The following is a 17,929-nucleotide window of genomic DNA, read 5'->3' as shown; positions in this document are numbered from 1 at the left end:
AATGGGGGGGGGGTGTGGCCCAAATAATATATATACATGTAAGTAAATGTAAAAACAATAAAATAAAATTTAAAAAAAAAAGCTGGGTAAATGGGGGTTCTTTACGATATTTTGTTTTCACAAGGTTTTGCAAATTTGAAATTATTTTCAAGTAAAGTTTGAAAAATTGCTTCTATAAGCACAAGCCCAGTATAAATAAAAATCCAGTGTAGAAATATATTTGAACAAACAAGGGCTGTTATATGACTTGAAAGGGGAGATTGGCCAGCATCAGAGCAGGATTAATGACCTGTCACCAGGTGGTCTGAGGCAGGGGCGGGGGAGGGGGCGGGGGCAGGCTCCAGCTCTGGGACAGCAGGAAGAGGCCCTGCTGCTGCCATCATCCCAGTGCCAGAGCCATGATGCTGAGGCCCGCCCACCTGCCTGTGTCGGGTAGGGAGAGGCTGGTGTTCTCACAGCTTCCCAGCCACTCCACCTAAAGAAACAACGGCTACTTGGCTCCAAGCAAGAGCATGGCGTGTGTATCCACCTGGCCCTCCTCCCTGACAAACAGTAGCCTACACTGGGTATTTTGCAAGTATGGTAAAGCTGGAAGGGTTTCTCTGAAGAAGGAGAAAGATCCCAGAGACAGTAAAGGGGCTGCCGTCGTCCAGGGTGGTGCACAATGGTTAGTACCTGGTAGTGTGATAAAGGTGCTGTGCACTGACAGGAAAGAGCAATGGGGCTTGTCCCGTTCCTCCCATGCAGAAGCGCCATGCTGGGGATCTCCATGTTAGGAAAGCAGGAGGATGGATGCCAGTTGCGCTGTCCTAACCAACACTTGCACAAGGGGGCTTCCAAAAGAGAAAGAAAAAGACGAAAGAAAAGCAAGCAAATTCCTGAGCCAGAAGAAACTGGGAAAAGAGGAGACAATGAAAGTGGGTGGCAGAGCCTGCCTTTGACACCTGACAGGCCATAGCATTTCAGCAAGCCAGAACACAAGAGCGAGACACAAAGAAGACAGTCCATGGGGTGCCTCCATAGCAGATAATAAAGGTGCCCAAGGACAAAGAAAAGCACAAATTTCAGTGAAGAGGAAGAACACATTGATTAACATCATAGTTATTACATCAATTTCACTAAAACAGAAAAAATGTGGAGTTCAAAGTTCAGCTGGGAGGGTAGGGGTTGCCTCTCAGTGGTAGCGCTTGGCACACATGTGCAAGGCCCTGGGTTCCATTCCATTCCATTCCTAGCACCACCAAAAAAAAAAAAATCAGTTTGAGGACTAAAGATTACTTTTAGAATTTGAGCATGAGAACACTTAACACTAAATAGCTTTTTTTATTATAATATAATTCCTATGGAATTTAAAATAATTTTAAAGTATCATGTTTCTGTCTTGCTTTAGCAAGGTTCGAGTTCAGCATTAGTAATGCAAAACTACAAAATCTAAAACTTGGAGCGCTGACAGGATGTCTCAAGTGAAAACTCCACACTGTGGAGCCTGCTCCCTGGGCATTCCCTCTGGGCTATGTAGGTAAGGTGTGACTGAAACAAAATGCATCCCATCCCCAAGATAACTGACTTCTCCCGATACTGGGAGTAGTCACAGACACTGCAGAGTCTGAGAGCACTGTGGCCCTGTACATTTTAATGAGGATCCTCAACCTGCACTGAAAATCAAGATTTGCTACTAACAACCAATCTTGAAAACTGTTAAGTTTAGAAAATCTAGGAAAACAGTACTATCATCTTAATATTACTGTCACTCATGAAGCAGATATTGAAATTATTTATTTTAGAAATACATTATAAAAGCTTTATTTATGACTGGCTTATATAAGGACTTTTGAAGTAAATTTAATGTTTAAATCAAAAACTTCGTAAGGACTGAGAAGCTGAGTGATTTACTACCATTGATAGGAATCGTAATAAGCTTTCCAGGAGGATTTTGTGTTTAAATACCTGGACGCTGCATCTTACTTCTTGGCTTTATTCTGTCTGGGTAACCAGTAAACACTCATAAAATGCAAAGTAAAGTTCTCCTGCAAGGCTCACAGCCACATGTGGTATCTGCGTGCCCTGCCTGTGGTGCTGAATTCCACTCCCCAGAAGAACTACTTCTAATTCTTTAGCTTTTGTTTCCATGCACACACACAAATTGCTAAGCACACACATTTCACTTACTTTATAAAAGGGGAATTTTCCAGTTTCCTACTCCTTCTATGTTTCTCCAACTTCCCAAAGTAGCTATGTTAAATTTTTTGGCTCAACTCATGCTTATTTTTTTTAATGACCACATAAATACTCTCCATTTCATGTAATGATTATATTGTGACTAAATCTTCCCATACCCTCAGAAGGTGGTTGCATGGGAATTGATTATGGAGCTTTTCATTTTCTACTTTGTTTAAATGGTTTGTAAAAATAACATTCATGTATCATTTTTTCAGATTACTGAAAATAATAAAAATATTTCCACTAACATAACAAAATAAAGAAATACTGTCTGGGGCCACTTATGTGAGATTCCCTAGAGCAGTGAAATCCATGGACACAGAAAGTGTAGTGGTTGCCAGGTGCTGGGATAAGGGGAAATGGGAGTTGTTTAGTGGGAACAGAGTTTCTGGGAAGATTTTCAAGATAAAAGAATTCTGGAGAAGGTGGTGATGGATGCACAACAACATGAAGACACTACTGAACTGCACACTTAAAAATGGCCAGGGCGGAAGGGCACAGGCTCAGTATAGAATGCCTGCTTGGTATGTACAAGGCCCTGGCTTCAACACCAGCACCTCAAAAGCAAAAAAAAAAAAAAAAAAAGAAAAGGTTAATATAGTAAATTTTATGTTATATAAGTATATTTTGTCACAAGAAAACCAAAACCAAAACCCAGAGTGGTAGGGCCCACCTCTCATTTATCATTCACTATCCACATAGCAGTTGTGCAGGGCTACAGGAGCCGTGGCGGCCAGGAGAGGCTCAAGGCCCTCAGGATCCCAGGACGCCAGTTTCTGCCTCCTGATAGGACAACTCTGGCCACATATTCAGCTCCAGGGTTCTGACACACTGACTTTTCAAAGAACAAAAATAATTCCTTGACTTGCTAGAATGATGACACACATTCTAATTGGATTCCTATTTGGTAATGAAGTACTTTTCAGGGAAGTGGCAGGCATAGCCTCCGAAGAGTACCCCTGCTTCACAAGTCCAAGGATTTTCCCCATTGCCCTGTGTTGCATGTTCCAGAAACCACAGCAAGACAGACAATGGGAGAGGGGAAGGGGAGAAGGAGAAGCCTTCACAGAAATCAAGGGAAGGGGAAGATGATCTGCTGGTTACCTAGGAAGGCGGGGGCAGGGTGTGTGTGTGTGTATGTGTGAGTGTGGAATCTTGTGATGTTGGCTGCTTTGGAGCAGAGTTTCAAGGTACAAGCACCACCCCCTGCCCTGGGGAGAATAAAGTGTGGTGAGCTGAGAATTTGGAAGTTCCCTGTCCTTTGGTTTTGAACAGCAGGAGACTGAGTGGGAAAGGTTTTCTGAGAAGTTGTTCTTCAGAGTATTTGTTCTCATTCACCTTTAATCCTCCTCCTCCCACTAGCTCAGCCACTGGAAAGCTGACACCCACGTCTTCCCAACAGTGTCCAGGCTACCAATTCACTCCTTCTCCTCCCTCTCTTCCCATTATTTCACACACTTATATCCACACTCATTCACTCACCTCACTTATCAGCAATAGAAACAGAGGAATGGGCCCTGCAGAAATTGCCAGGGGTCTAAGCACAGAGTTCACCCAACCAAGTTCCTCAACCTGTGTTCCACCTTGGCCAGGGCTCCTATTTGGTGCTTTCATGTCACAAGGTAAATGCTGCAGTGCAGGCGCTCTCACTGTGACAACCTGAGGCCTGGGTGTTAGGAAGGCCTTTCTCCAGGTGGACAAATGACACCTGTCTGGGCAATGATTTGCCCAGAGTCACACAGCTGCCCAAGGGCAGGGCTAGGATTCAGACCTCAACCTCCCAACAGTTAGTCCCTGCTCACCTGGTCAGAATACCATCAGGCTTTGCAAGACAAATGAGGCCGGGTTTCATTTTATTCTAGTAGAGACTTTAAGAAAAGAGTAACAGAAGGAAAAAAAAAAAAAAGGCAAAGCTGGGGGCATAAACTTCCAGTGATCCCTCAATCCTAGCTGAGATCAGTTGCCTTCCTTCACTCCACACCCTTACTGGAATTCCAGAAAAAGGCCAGGCTCTGAAAGTCAGGTTCAGGCTAGGTAATAAATGCCTTCTTGTTCCACAGGCAAGAAACCAAAAGCCCAGCCCTGCTGTTCAAACAGGGAGTGTGAATGGTTTAGTCTCTTGTCTCAGGTCTGTTTATGAAGTTAGCGCTCTTAGTAAATCCACAAAGAGATGGCTGTCCTTCAGACTGAAGGGCAAGCTAAGAAATGAACTTGTACCCTGGCATGTTTGACTCTTTGGCAGAGTGAACACTTCTTTGATTACAGGGACTATGACATCCCTTTTTCCTTTTAATATTCAGTTTCTGCAGATTGAGGGCCCTGTGATTTCGTGGTTTCAGAATGAGTCACCCATTACTTGGGACTGAGGCAGAGCAAATTTCTTTGCACGCTGGGGATGGGAGTAGATGGGTCAGGGGCACACACTCATTTCACACAACTTCCTTGTCTGTGCTTAAATGTGGAGGAGGTGTGAATTCTGGGTGCTGCATTTGTAAAAGATACATCAATGCCACATTCAAATCAGGTCATGGCAAAACTGTGCCTCGTGACCACATGTCCTTTTTTTTTGGTTTCTTTTTCTGAGCTAGGGTCTCACTATGTAGCCCACACTGCCTCCACCTCCTGAGGGCAGGTTTGTAAGACATGCACCACCATACCCAGGCACATTCATTTTTAAGTAGATTCCATGACTAGAAGGAAGGCAGCAGAGATGGGGACGGATTGGTGCCAGCCTCTAAAGAGTTACTTGTGTGTGTCTGTCACAACTAGACTGTCAACTACCTCATGGATCCAGGGACAATGAGAGCAGTCTGCTAGAGGAGGAATGACGTGGAGGAGAGTAGACCCACAGCCCCACCTTAGCCCAGGAAGGGAGAAAGCAAGTAGATGGCCGTGAGGAAACTGGGGGTATGGGTACATAGTGTGGCCTGGCACCCATGCCCTGCTTCCGAAACGCGCACCACACCTTATGGAAGGAGCTACCATAGGCACCTGACCCAGACCTAGCTGGCAGGGCCAGAACACCCTCTCCGCTGTCCTCTGCATCACAACATGAATGAAGGAATGTGCCTGAGGCCCTTCTGAGTCACAGGAATTAATAGCTGTGGGGTTTTGTCCAAGCAGAAAATACCCCACTGCACCTTCAAGAGGGGGACTAAGAGATCTAACAGACTTTTCAGAAAGTTCCAGACTACAAGTGCTGCTCCTGGAAAGACAGGTCCGTGACAGCTTATATGTAGTTAAGTGAGCTGAGTGGGAAGGTGACAGGTCCGTCATGTTTTGGAATGATTAATGTGTTCCAGAAGTTATGAGGGCAACCGAATGGTCATGGGGGTCACTGAGAGCCACGCTTGGCTGACCTCTGAGGCTAACACCAGGCCTGAGCAAGCCTCCGGGGAAATTCTTAGGCTGTATGGCACAATGTGGTCAAGTGACCATCTGGGAAACCCACTTTGGAAGGCTGGTGAAAATTCCTCCCCAGTCCTCTGCACAAAGAGGTAGGGCTCAGCACTCCCAATTCCAGAGAGCCCAACTCCAATCCCAGCAGCCCGAGTGGCCACAGCAGCCTTGCTGAGCTGGTCCATAGTCCCCAAGCACTGGGTCTGGGTTGACTAATTGACTATGTTTTTGGGGCCAAGCCGGCTCTGTCCATACCATGGTTAGTCACAGCCAAGGTCTGGCTAGAGAGCAACCCTTAAAAGGACTGGAACAAAACCAGGAACATCCTTCCAAGACAAAATGGACAAGAACACAGTGTACAAAACAAGGTGAAGATGTCCACTTTGCCCCCATTGTGGCTATGTAATGGCTAAGCCTAGGGTTTAAGCAGATAGCATTCTGTCCAGTTAACAAACACACTAAAATGTCCTAAAGAAGCAAATAAGTATGACTTACCTTGTTTTTCCCTCAACTTCCCACCAAAATGATATTTGCTGACAAAGGTTGCCCAGGCCAAATGAACTCCTAAATGAAAAACGCTTACTGTCCACTGAACACAGATAAAAGCAGGCTAGGGATCTCAGCTCAGAGGAGAGCCAGGAGGCTCCAGGTCATGCAATCATGGCATTCGCTGATTACTACTAGGAAAACCCTGCTGGGGCAGGGCCAGTGGATTGGGGAGGTGGGAGTGTTTTCTGGGGGCCAAGTCGCAGGGAACTCCCAGAGGCAAAGAAGTTCCCGGTCACTGCTTCTATGGGCAGCTCATGCAACAGCTTCAGATGCCCTACTGATGAGGCTGGGAGAGGTGGCTTTAGCGCCGCCACTGCCCAGGTTCAGGAGGTCAGTGGCAGTGTGCCCCACATTGTAGCAGACCCCAGCCAGGCTGCCCAGAAGAGGCTGCATCCGCCTCAGTAAGTGTGGCTGGACCCTCCCTCCAGTGAGCAGAGCCCTGGCCCCACTGCCAGCACGCAGAGTCCCCATCACCCCCTCTTCTACTGCCTGGAGCTGCGGCCAGAGCTCCATCTGTGTGTGGCTGTGAGCCTGGCCCATGACATAAGTAATTGCCAGCCCATGTGTGCCTGATCCCAGAGCAGACACTGTCAAGCTCAAAAAGGTGTCAGCACCTAAACAAGGGGAGGTGGAGAAGGCAAAGCCAATCATCCCAGGACAGAAAGGATTCTGCTTACCAAGTGCATATGCGTCACACAGTGTACCTCACGCCACACTGACGCATTTTCTGAAACGCTTGGTGGAAGAATCTGGGGGACTACATTTGCTTCTGTGACTCCAAGAAACCATAGTCTATTAGAAGAAATAGTTTCATAGGCCCCCTTTTCTTCCCACAGTGCACTGGATACAAATCATCATCCCCAGTCACCAGGAGTGAGTACACATTAATGATGAATGAAGATGACGATAATAACAGTGATGGCAGTAGCAGCCACAAATACTCACAGAGCATTTCATTCAGGCCAGTCACTGCTCTGGGCAGAACAGAAGCATTATTTCGTTTCAATCTCCTAACAGTCCTACACCGCAGGTGTTATTTGTGGTCCTCTTTTTACACTTGGAAAGCCAGTCACAGCTTAAGTGAGCAGCTCTGCTACAGCTACAGATGCCCTGCTGATGGGGCTAGGAGAGCTGGCCACCCATCCAACGAGGGTGGGACTTGTCTTGATGTGACAACCCCCAGCTGCCTCTGATTGTCTGCTCTGTCTGGGATGAGGTACATTGGTGGGCAGTGGGGACAAGCAGAAGCATCCACAAGACACATGTGGGAGCAGAAAAAGGACAGAGGACACAGACGGCAGCATTGGCTGTGGGCAGCAACATGGTGCAGGACGTGGTTCCTGGGTACACTCACCTTCACGCTCCCCACTCGTCTTCATGCCTTTTGAACCACCCTCTGTACCTTTAGCCTTCTCAGCGTCTTCCTGGCTGTCCTCAGTGGGCACTTTCTCCTCGTCTTCTTCCTCCCCCACGTTTTTATAGTTGGGTCTCTTTTGCACCCGCCTCTTGCCCTTGTGCTTGTTCATCTCAAGGGACCGCTCAAGGGTCTCAGTGGGTTTAGTGAAGCACCGAATGCTGGGCTTGGCCTAAGAAAGTCCAAGAAAGGCCACAGATTACCTGGGATGCTGGGATCTCACTGGATGCTGGCAAGCTGCCAAGTGATCCCATCTAAGAAAGTCATCCCCCAACAACAAATGCTGCCTCCTGGTTTGGTGTCAGGACTATTCATATTGCTAAGATCGTCATGACTATCAAGTGACTGGAACCATTGTGCCAGCTACCACTTATTGCTCAGTCCTACATCAGAAATGCTGCTTTCTACTTCCCAGTGCTATACTCCCCAAACAACAGCTGTTCACATAGGAAAAGCACTTCTAGTTAGCACTTTTGCACACTTTGTAGGTGACACTTGCTGTTCCCAGATCTCTGACTATAGTATCTCACTTAAGTTCTACAGCAACTCCATGACTTGATGACTGTTGTCCTCCCTTTACAGAAGAGGAAGCCAAAGCGCAGAGGCCACACAGTCACACCATCTGTGTCCTAGTTGTAGGACACTGGCATTATTATTAACTTTTAACTTATGTAAGTTTTTTATTTGTTTGTTTATGGTAGTACTAGGGATTGAACCTAGGGCCTCATGCATGCTAGGTAATCAGTCTACCACTGAGTTACACCTCCAACCACACAGAAGTTCATTTTAAAGGCAGCTATGCATTACTACAGGAAATGGAACACCAGCATGTCTTGCTATTATAAAAATAAACAGAAGAAAAAAGCACGTATGGCAAGCTGGCTGCAGTTATATGTTGGCTCTCCTTAGAAAGAGCCTGGTGCGCGCCAGTGTTGAGTCAAAGACCACTCACTCCAAAGGAAGTTTCTGTCTGGAAAAGGCAGAGTCCTCGAAGAGAAATGAGAAGGGTCCCTATCACTTGGGTTCATGTCCACTATTCCTGCATCTCTGTCTCCACAACAGCCATGATATACAAGAACTATGGGTCTATTTTAGAGTTGAGAAAATCGAGACTCCAATAGCACTAGCTACTGTGCTGCAGAGCTAGAATCTGGATCCAAGCTTGCTCTTCTTAAAATGATAGTACTTCCCCGGGAACAGAGTGCAGTCTCAGTGCCATGCTTAGCGCTCTTTAGAAAGCGTGCATGCTCTGGACACGGAGGCACGTGCCTACGGTCCCAGCTACTCACAAGCTGAGGCAAGAGGACGGCTTAACCCCAAGGAGTGTGAGGCCGGCCCAGGCAACACAGTGGACAACAAAATAGTCTCCAAAAAAAAAAGTCTATACATGCAAAAGGACTATGTGTAGAAAGGAGCAAAGACAAGGAAATTGATTTTCTTGGGACAGGATTTTGACTGTAGTGTTTTCCTCTTGGCGGACTCTGAGTAATGTTCAGACATCATTTTGTCATTTAAAAAAGTTTTAGAATAAACTTTTCCATTATCTTGATATGGATTACCCATCTCATGAATTTACCCGAAAGAGCCATCAATTGTATTCTGGGGGCCACCATACCTTGCCAATAAGTGCGATATGCTCAAGGAACACAAATTAATTTCAATAATGCTCAAAACAAACTCAATTGTGAGCCAAATTAGCATACAAATCCAAACATTCATTTTTATTTACCCACTTTGGATTATTCAACCACAAAAATGACAGATAAATTGAGACATGACTGTACTGCCCAGGAAACACGGCTAGTGTATTACAGACGCCAGCCACCAAGAGCCTGAAGATGTGGGCCTGCAGAGCACGCACTGCCTGACAGACGGCATCCATCAGGACTCACTTAGGACTCTGCGTGACCAAATGCAGCCCTGGACAGCCCCCCCTCTCTTGAAGGACCAACCTGGCAAGTTAGGCCCACAAGATAAAGTGACTGCGTCTTCCCATCACTGCCTTCTCCCAGGGAATTTTAGAGCAAGCCACACAGAGATCCACTGTCAGACACAGAAAACCCAGAGCAAATACCGAGCAAACACCTCCCAGGTGGAGGTCATGAGCAGACACTCACAGGATGACTAAGGAAAACTGAGCTCTACATGGACTCAGTACAGAACTGAGAGAAGACAGCACAGGGCTCAGGCTGTCATGATGCTCTGACCCCCAGAGGAGCTCTTTATCAGGTGAATCATTCTGGTCTAGAACCAAATGAAACTGAATTCAAGCTCCTGCAGGGCTGGGACCACAGCTCAGTGGAAGAGCATGGGGACCTGGGTTCCATCCCAGCACTGCCACAAAACAAAATCAAAAAGTTCCTTCAGAGAGTGACAAAACAGTAAGCATCCAACATATGACAGCCACCTTCCTTTGCTGGCCTGTGTCCATAGAGAAATAACAGCCGCGGGCATGGACTTAAGAACTCTCCGAAGGACCTGTTTTCTCCATGATAAGGAGAGGGAGGGGAGCATGCTTAGTGGGGATTTCTAATCTTGGAAACGTAACCGTCCAGTGAACAGCTGGAAACCACCTAAAGGTCCACTGCGAGGGAGCGGTTAGGCAATTATGATCTGTCTGGCTACATAGTGGGAGTCCAATCACATGCTAAAGAGACAGGTCTTCTGATTCTTAGGCGGACTGATGCAGAAACAGTGCTGGGATGGAAAGCAGGAAGAGGCCCTAAAGCAGGTCCCTTTCAAAAGCTTTCAAAGGCTACACGCAAGAGTGGAAGCACAACTTTCCCTGGAAAGTGGCCCGAGAACGTGTTCACTTTTCAACTCTGGAGAAAGGGAAGGCACTGCGCCTACCCACCACATACAACACGCTGACATGTTTTCATTTGGTTTGAAATTTCTCATTATGCAAACATATTATGTTTTTAAAATTCAATGTGGGTCAGGTGGACACTGGGATGATGGACTATTTTTGTTTTCTTTTATATTTATATATATATATATACACACACACATATATATACACACATATACATACGTACATATGTACATGTACGTATGTATATGTACATACGTATATGTGTGTGTATATATGTCTATATATATATGTTTTGTTTGTTGGTTTTTGGTGGGACTGGAATTTGAACTCAGGGCTTTGTGCTCACAAAGCAGGCGCTCTACCACTTGAGCCACACATCTCGTCCATTTTGCTCTAGTTATTTTGGAGATGGGAGTCTCTCAAACTATTTGCCCAGACTGGCCTGGAACCTCAATCCTCCTGATCTCAGCCTCCCATGTAGCTAGGATTACAGGTGTGAGCCACTGGCGTCCAGCTCCTCTATATATCAAAAACTCGATTTTTCCTTAATACTAACATCAGAATGCCATAGTTATCATGGAGAAGCTGGTAGGACTTGGCTAGAAAATGTAGGAAGAAATTCATGATCATCCCTGCTGCCCTTTCAAAATCCTCTGGCTGCTGCCCTTTCAAAATCCTCTGGCTGCTGCCCTTTCAAAATCCTCTGGCTGCTGCCCTTTCAAAATCCTCTGGCTGCTGCCCTTTCAAAATCCTCTGGCTGCTGACCTCCAGAATTCTTCTGTGACTCTAGACATCCAGGTGTCACCTCCCTGCTGCGCTCTCAGCACTAAGCCTAGAGCAGGGCAGGGGCTCTCCAGCTGCTGCTGCATGAGCTCCTGGCTGCAGGGTGAGGTCTGTGTCATTCTGCATAGAGAAGGAAAAAGAACAGAAAAAGGAGAAGAGAAGGGAGGAGGGAAGGGGTGCAAAAAGAGCCTAACTCCGTCAGAGTGACCCTAGCACAAGGAAAAAGCAATGAAACCAACAAAAAGAAATGACAAAGCCCCCTCTGGAGTCAAAACGCAGAAGACTTTAGGTTTAGCTTCTCACAGCAAAGTACATAATGCTCCATCAGGAAGCATTCCACTTCACAAATGTCATAGGCTTGGGTTTGGCCAAGGGTCCATCTCCCAGGGGCTGAGCCAGGGCTCAGGAGGAACATGGGGAAGGGGCCTCCTTGCTGCCTATGTGTTCTGCCAGAGGGCCTGGAGTTCTGTGGTTGGATTCTTAGGCTGGCTTCTAGGGTCAGGGCCACTGGAAAGTCAGCAATGGGATTTCAAGGGTAGCCAGAGGGCTTAGCTACCTACTCCCCAGAGGGTGTGCATCTGCCTGCTGGTAAAGGAAACCTCCCCCAGCCTAGTGCTCCTCCAACCCAAGGCTCTAGTCCTTGCTTTCTAAAGAGTCAAATATTTCAGGAAGGAGAATCCCCAGGGGGGTCAGGGAAGACTGAGGCCTCTCAGATGGGGGGTCTGAGAGCAAGCTCTACAAGACAAGGAAAAGGGAGGGAGGATGGGAACAACGAAGGCCTGGGGGCCTGGGTGGAGGAGGAGTTTGGGATCATACAGAATGTCCCCCACTAAGTCTGGGTGTGGCAGTTTAGAAAGACCTGGCAGAGACTGCACACAAAAAGTGAGTTATAGTTAATGAAGCAGTCAATCAATGATTCGGTTTATGGGTAAAAACCAGGTCTACAGAGTTAAAACATGGATTATATTTATATTCTATGTTCCAGATCCCAGATCTGATAAACATTTACATGAAAATGTATAGAGAAAGTTCTGGAAAGATACATAAACTGCAACCAGTAGCTCCCTATGAGGAAGATACTGAGTTTGGGGGAATTTTCCCTTTCCGCTCTTTCTGTTTCCATAGTATGCAGTTGTTTTGACCCAAGATAGTACAATTTAAATGTAAAAACACCATCTGGGCAAGGTGGTACATGCCTGCAATCCCAGCATTCAGGAGACTGAGGCAGACACTGCCACAGAAAATCATAAGTAAATAAATGTAAAAACATCTTTAAAGAATGCATTTCATGTCTCTGAACCATACCCTTAAAAACAGTGAGATGGTCAACTTGAAGTCATGTTTATTTCACCACAATTTAAAAAAGAACAAAGTTTTCCAAAGACACCCTCTGTATGGGGGGAAAGTTGGCCCTAGACTGAGATGCTAGAAGCACTGTGAGTCCTGGGGAAGGAGGCTCACACGGGAGTGCCAGGGCTCAAAGAGTAGGCCTGTGCTGGACAAGAGCATTGTGTGGCTTCATGGAGGAGGTGACCCATCTGAGTCTTGAACAACAACAACAGGAATTCACCAGTGCACTTGGGAAGAAGAGAAGGCTAGGAGAGGCCAGCCCGGAGCCCCAGCCTCTAGAAGCTTGCAGCTAGGTGTGCCCAAAAGAGCCCATTTGCCCACTATGTCTGCTAGGCCCTGGGTGACCTTGGCCAGCTCCCCGGGTGGCAGCAAGCACAGCAGTTTGGAGTTCCTGGGAAGTCTGGTGTGGTGCTGGGCCAGCTGGGCAGCCCTTCCAGCCAGCTGCTGAAATGCCCCATTCATGATGCTCGGGGTACAGGAGGGGCAGGATGACCCTGCTTAGCTCCCTGCAGCTCCCCACTTAGTGTTACAATGGGAAGAGGGAAAGCAGTGGCTGGCAGGGGACCAGGAAAGGGGACATGAGGGCATCAGACAGGCTGCTTGGGGGAGAATGGGGATGAGAACAGGAAGGAGAAATATCGGCGATAGAGGGGCAGGGAAAGGAAGGGGAGGCCGCTTGGCTCTGGATTCTGTCTGGCTGGGTAGGCAGTATGGTGACCAGAAGGCTGAGGAAACCTGGAGGCTCTCCCAGGCTTGCAGAGGAAGTCACTGGATTCCTTGTGTTTCAACAGCTCTGCTAAGGGCTTAGAGGGGAGGAGAAAGGTTTTCTCCTAAGAAAGGAGGCCAGCCATGCTAACAAAAACATGCCCACGTCAGGCAGACCTGGGTCCAAATCTCAGACCCACTGACCAGCAGAGGCATCCTGACAGCACAAATGAGCCTCAGTTTCCTCTTGGAAAACATACAACAGCAGCTCCAAGGCAGGTCACCACCGGGCTGCAGCGAGATCCTGCCTGCTCGGCATGCCTGCAGTCACACAAAAGCTGAAATATCCATTCCACGAAAGAGAGCAACGGTGACCTCTGGAGCTTAGGAAAGGGAGTGTGAGGGAACCAAGCTAGTCAACTTGAGGAAGTAGGTCTGGTGTTCTCAAGCACAGTAAGCCTACTACAGTCTATGAATATTAATGATCTACTTTTAAAGAACTAGAAGAGTCCAAAGAGCCCAACACAGAGAAAGAAGCAACATTTGAGTAGGTAGAAAAGCCAGTTAGTCTCACTTGATCACTATGCATTGTATACATGGATCAAAACATCATACTGTACCCCAGAAATATTTTTTAATACTGGCTTATGGCCTGTCACAGTGGGCATGTGAGAAGTATTTATGTTATCATATCATACTGTACCCCAGAAGTATTTTTTAATACTGGCTTATGGCCTGTCACAGTGGGCATGTGAAAAGTATTTATGTTATCATAGGATGAGAGACAGCACCAGAGGACTAACTTCTCAAAATCAGCCACGCTGTTTTAAATGTGACCCCCTCACTCTTGATGACTCCCTGCTTGCTGGCCTCATAGTTTCTTCATGGGCTGGACTCAGCCTCCTGCGGTGCTCCTGCTGCAGGGACTGAAGCTGGCAGATATAGAGCTCAAAGCCAGGGTGTGATCCAAAATTGGGTCCACCCATCCAAAAGGTGCCAGAATGAGCCCTGGCTTCACTCAGTGGGCCTCACATTAGCCTCTCCCTTGGGGGGCTGCTGAGAGGTGCTATAGAGGTAACCACACCCTCTTGTTACCCTTTTCAGGAAGACCTCAATACCCAGTGAGATCACTTGAGAGTGCCTGGGATTGCTCTGAGCACTTCACACACTTCCCTGGGAACCTGCCCATGGTCACTCTCACAGTGACAGGGAAGTCTGGCTCTATGCCCACCTGCATGACCATTGTGTTGTACCGCTCAAACTTGCATTCCCTCCATAGCACTTGCTGGCTACCCGACACTAGACCAGCCTCCTGAAGAACTGATGTAATGGCTGAGCCATAAACCCAGCATAAACAGCACACACCTGTAATTCCAGCACTCAGGAGGGTGAGGCAGGAGGATCCCAAGTTCAAGGCCAGTTGGACTACAGAATAAGTGTGAGACTGGCCTGGGATATATATGGAGATCTTGTTTAAAAAAAAAAGCAACCTGAAAGTATAGCTCAAGTGGTAGAATGCCTGCCTAGCAAGTACAAGGCCCTGAGTTCAAACCCCAGTACCACCAAAACCAAAACAAATTAAAAAAGCCCTGAGCCATGCCCACATCACACTAATTGGAGAAAAAGCTCAGTGACAGTCAAAGGATTTTTTTGTTTTGTTTTTTTTTTTTTTTTTGGTTGGTGGTGGTGCTGACACTGGAAAGCAGGGCCTCTCAAATGGCTAGGCAATAGCTTCGCCACTGAGGTACATCCTCAGCCCTCATTTCACATTTTTATTTCACATACCCAGAGACCAAAAGTCACAGGGGTCACAGTGGCCAAGTTTATACCACTGTAGCCAAAGACTTTACAGCACATGACCTCTCAACTGTCTGTGAAGGGAGGCAAGCCATACAAGAAGTGTGGCAGGGTGAGGCTCTTATGCTGGAGCAGACATGGGCTGGGATAAACACGTGGGGGGGGGGGCGCGGAATGTGTCACACGGCTGCCTATAGCACAAGGCTGCTAAAGCAAAGCCCAGACACATCCAGAGCGTATAGCTGCAGGCACGTTAAGAGAAGAATCTGACAATGCTGCCAAATTTAACAGGGAAAATAAACCTAATGAACAGGGACAGGGAAGAGGTAACGGGCCCCGTCCATTAACACAGGACCACAGCCCTCATCTCCCAAACTGACCAGTTTTCAGGGAGCACTGAGGCAAAAGGGAAAGGCCATTTATCTAGAATCCCAACTCTGTGGTCCATGCTCAGCGCTCAGACTGTGAGTCAGGCAGCAAGGGACAGTGTGGCCACTTCTTGGGCAGTGAACTCTGACCTGCTATAGAATCTGTAGTGGTCAGCCTTGTGCCCCCTTCGGCACTCCAGGCTGAGCACCGTGAGTGTCTGGTGCTGTCCCTGGCACACGGTAAAGAGCCAGTACTGACTGTGGGATGCACTGGGACTGTCTGGGGCGAGGCCCCAGGAGTCCTACAGGCCTCCAGTCTCACAGAAGGTGGCTCGCACTGCCTGCGGGAGGAAAGGCAGGTCACACGCACTTGTATTTCTTTAGGAAGAGCATTTTGCTAAGCGCACACTATTCTCAAAGACAGTGAACTGAGACACTGGTGACCCTCCATTACCAGAAACAGTCATCCAGAAAGTCACATCCTAACACCACACGCTGAACTGGACATGATTTCCATTGCCGATGGGGACAAAGGGCATGAACAAAAACTGCACAGGATTTAGGGCTGGATACCTGCAGTCCCAAAGGGTCACTCAATCACTGGGAGCCTTGGCTTCCCCATGGAGAGTCTGGGACAGTAACATTACCTTGTTCTCTGGGGATGAGAAGCATGAAACAAGATGTGGAGTGAGACAAAACTTACCTTCTACAGAATGAAAAGCAGTCCTTCTCCTGCTGACCCAGCATGTTTCCTGCACACAGCCTCTCTTCTGTTCCCAGACACACCCAGCTGATTCCCACCTGTCTTTGTCTTCTTGGGGACCAAATATAGGACTTTGCACATGCTAAGCAAGCCCTCTACCACTGAGCTGCATCCCCAGCCCATCCCACCAGTCTTTGACTCATGCCTCCAACTCCTTGCGGGGCTGCCTCTTTAGGGAGGACTGCCCTCATGTCACCTCCCAGGGCCATCTGTTTCCTTCCCAGATGAGCTCTTCCATCTGTGGAAGTGCTGTTGGGACAGAGATGTGACTCCTGCTCACTCTGGTTCCCTGGACAGCATGGCACTACCTGCAATGTATGCGTGCTCAGCAAACACTCATGGCAGTGAGTCAAGGGTGAGCCACTGGCTAGCCTGTGCTGAGCAAACAGGCACTGCTCACCCAGGGAACGAGCCAGCTGTCACCGAAGGGTCACCTGAGCAATGCTATCAGTGGATAAAGTCCTTTCACATTACCTTTCTCTCCTTTCTGCTCACGAGGCTACAGACTCTGTTCAGTGCTTACTTGGAGGCTACCATGAGGGCCTCACAGGGTAAGGTTCTGAGCAGCCCATCAAGTGGTTAGATGCCACTGATCTCAGGATAGCTGGGATCTACCACTCTGTGGCTCACAGTGCTCTACAGAAACCCCTGGAATCACCTCCCTGGAGAACAGCTGTGCTGCCCTCAGGCATGAAAGAGTGATGCACAGCACCGCCATCACCTGGCTGTTGTTAAGTCTGCTGGGGGCCCAGAAAAGGCAGGTGTCTCTGGGAAGCAAGCAGAGTGGCCTGCTTTCACCCATGGGCAGTCCCCAGCCTCCCATTAGGCAAAGCACCAAAATAAAACCAGGTTTCCTGGCTCGAGGGTGCTGCCACTGACCAAGATTGGATTTCTGTGCTCATTAGAAACATGGCATTTGATTCCTTCACTGAGACTGAGTATTTCAAAACAATCAATGTTCACTGCAGGAACCATGCCAGTCACTGGGGACATGACTCCCTCCGTGTCAACTCCTGAATCCTCCAGTGGCCTACAAGGTTCCACCTGCCTTCACCAGCCTTATTCATCTGCTCTGTACCCCCTTGCCATGCTGCCAACACACCAGGCACATCCTGCCTCAGGGCCTTTGCACTGGCTATTCCTTTTGGCCAACAGGCTCTTCCTCCAGGTATCTCCATGGCTTCTCCCTTCCTTCAAATCCATGCTCACACATCACCTTCCCAACCCTAAGGGGCCAATCACAGCCACCCTATGAGAACTGGATCCTTCCAAGCCTTCTGGCCCCACCCATGACCCATCATCCCTACTTGGTTCTGCTTCAGTTCTGCTTTTCTAGAGCCCCTCCCATCTAACTCTGCATGTGTACTATTCATTTTATTGTTCCCGTCTCTTCCCATGAAGTCATGCATGAAGACCAATGCCTGCAATGGTCCCAGGTGCATGGGAGACACCAGCAGTTACTTGTTGAAGAGGTGAGTAAATACAGATCTGCCGTCAAGTAACTTACAGTCAGGTTAGAAATTGCAACTGCCCAAAAGGCCAACTGGTAATAATGAGGCAGGCTAAAATTAGGGAAAGTTCAGGACTCATAGAAACTTAATATTACATCTCAGATTAACCATACTCTGGTTCAGAGACTGCCCTCACCAACTCAGAAGCCACCCATTCCCCTCCCCACTCTTTGATTGCTGGATGGAATCACCTGCTTCCTCCCTCCCCATAGGTTAGCATAGGTTTTAAAAGCACCTGGGGAAGAGAAGCACGCT

The 17,929-nt window shown here is 47.8% G+C and overlaps 1 protein-coding gene across 6 annotated transcripts in view; it reads right to left on the bottom strand.

Annotated features, from left to right (window-relative positions):
* The window catches only part of Clec16a (C-type lectin domain containing 16A), a 189,389-nt gene that overhangs the window by 131,744 nt on the left and 39,716 nt on the right, over window positions 1–17,929 (bottom strand). For 4 of the 6 annotated variants that reach the window (XM_074059112.1, XM_074059116.1, XM_074059114.1 and 1 more), the window contains one exon: window positions 7,523–7,754. In XM_074059112.1, coding sequence (XP_073915213.1) covers window positions 7,523–7,754 — 232 coding nt within the window. The remainder of the gene's footprint in view (window positions 1–7,522; window positions 7,755–17,929) is intronic. The other 2 variants (XM_074059113.1, XM_074059115.1) reach the window with 1 other exon arrangement.

The sequence above is a fragment of the Castor canadensis genome, chromosome 17 (assembly GCF_047511655.1).
Source record: "Castor canadensis chromosome 17, mCasCan1.hap1v2, whole genome shotgun sequence".
Taxonomy (NCBI): domain Eukaryota; kingdom Metazoa; phylum Chordata; class Mammalia; order Rodentia; family Castoridae; genus Castor; species Castor canadensis.
The sequence above is the reverse complement of the archived record's forward strand: the minus strand, read 5'-3'. Positions and strand labels throughout refer to the sequence as shown.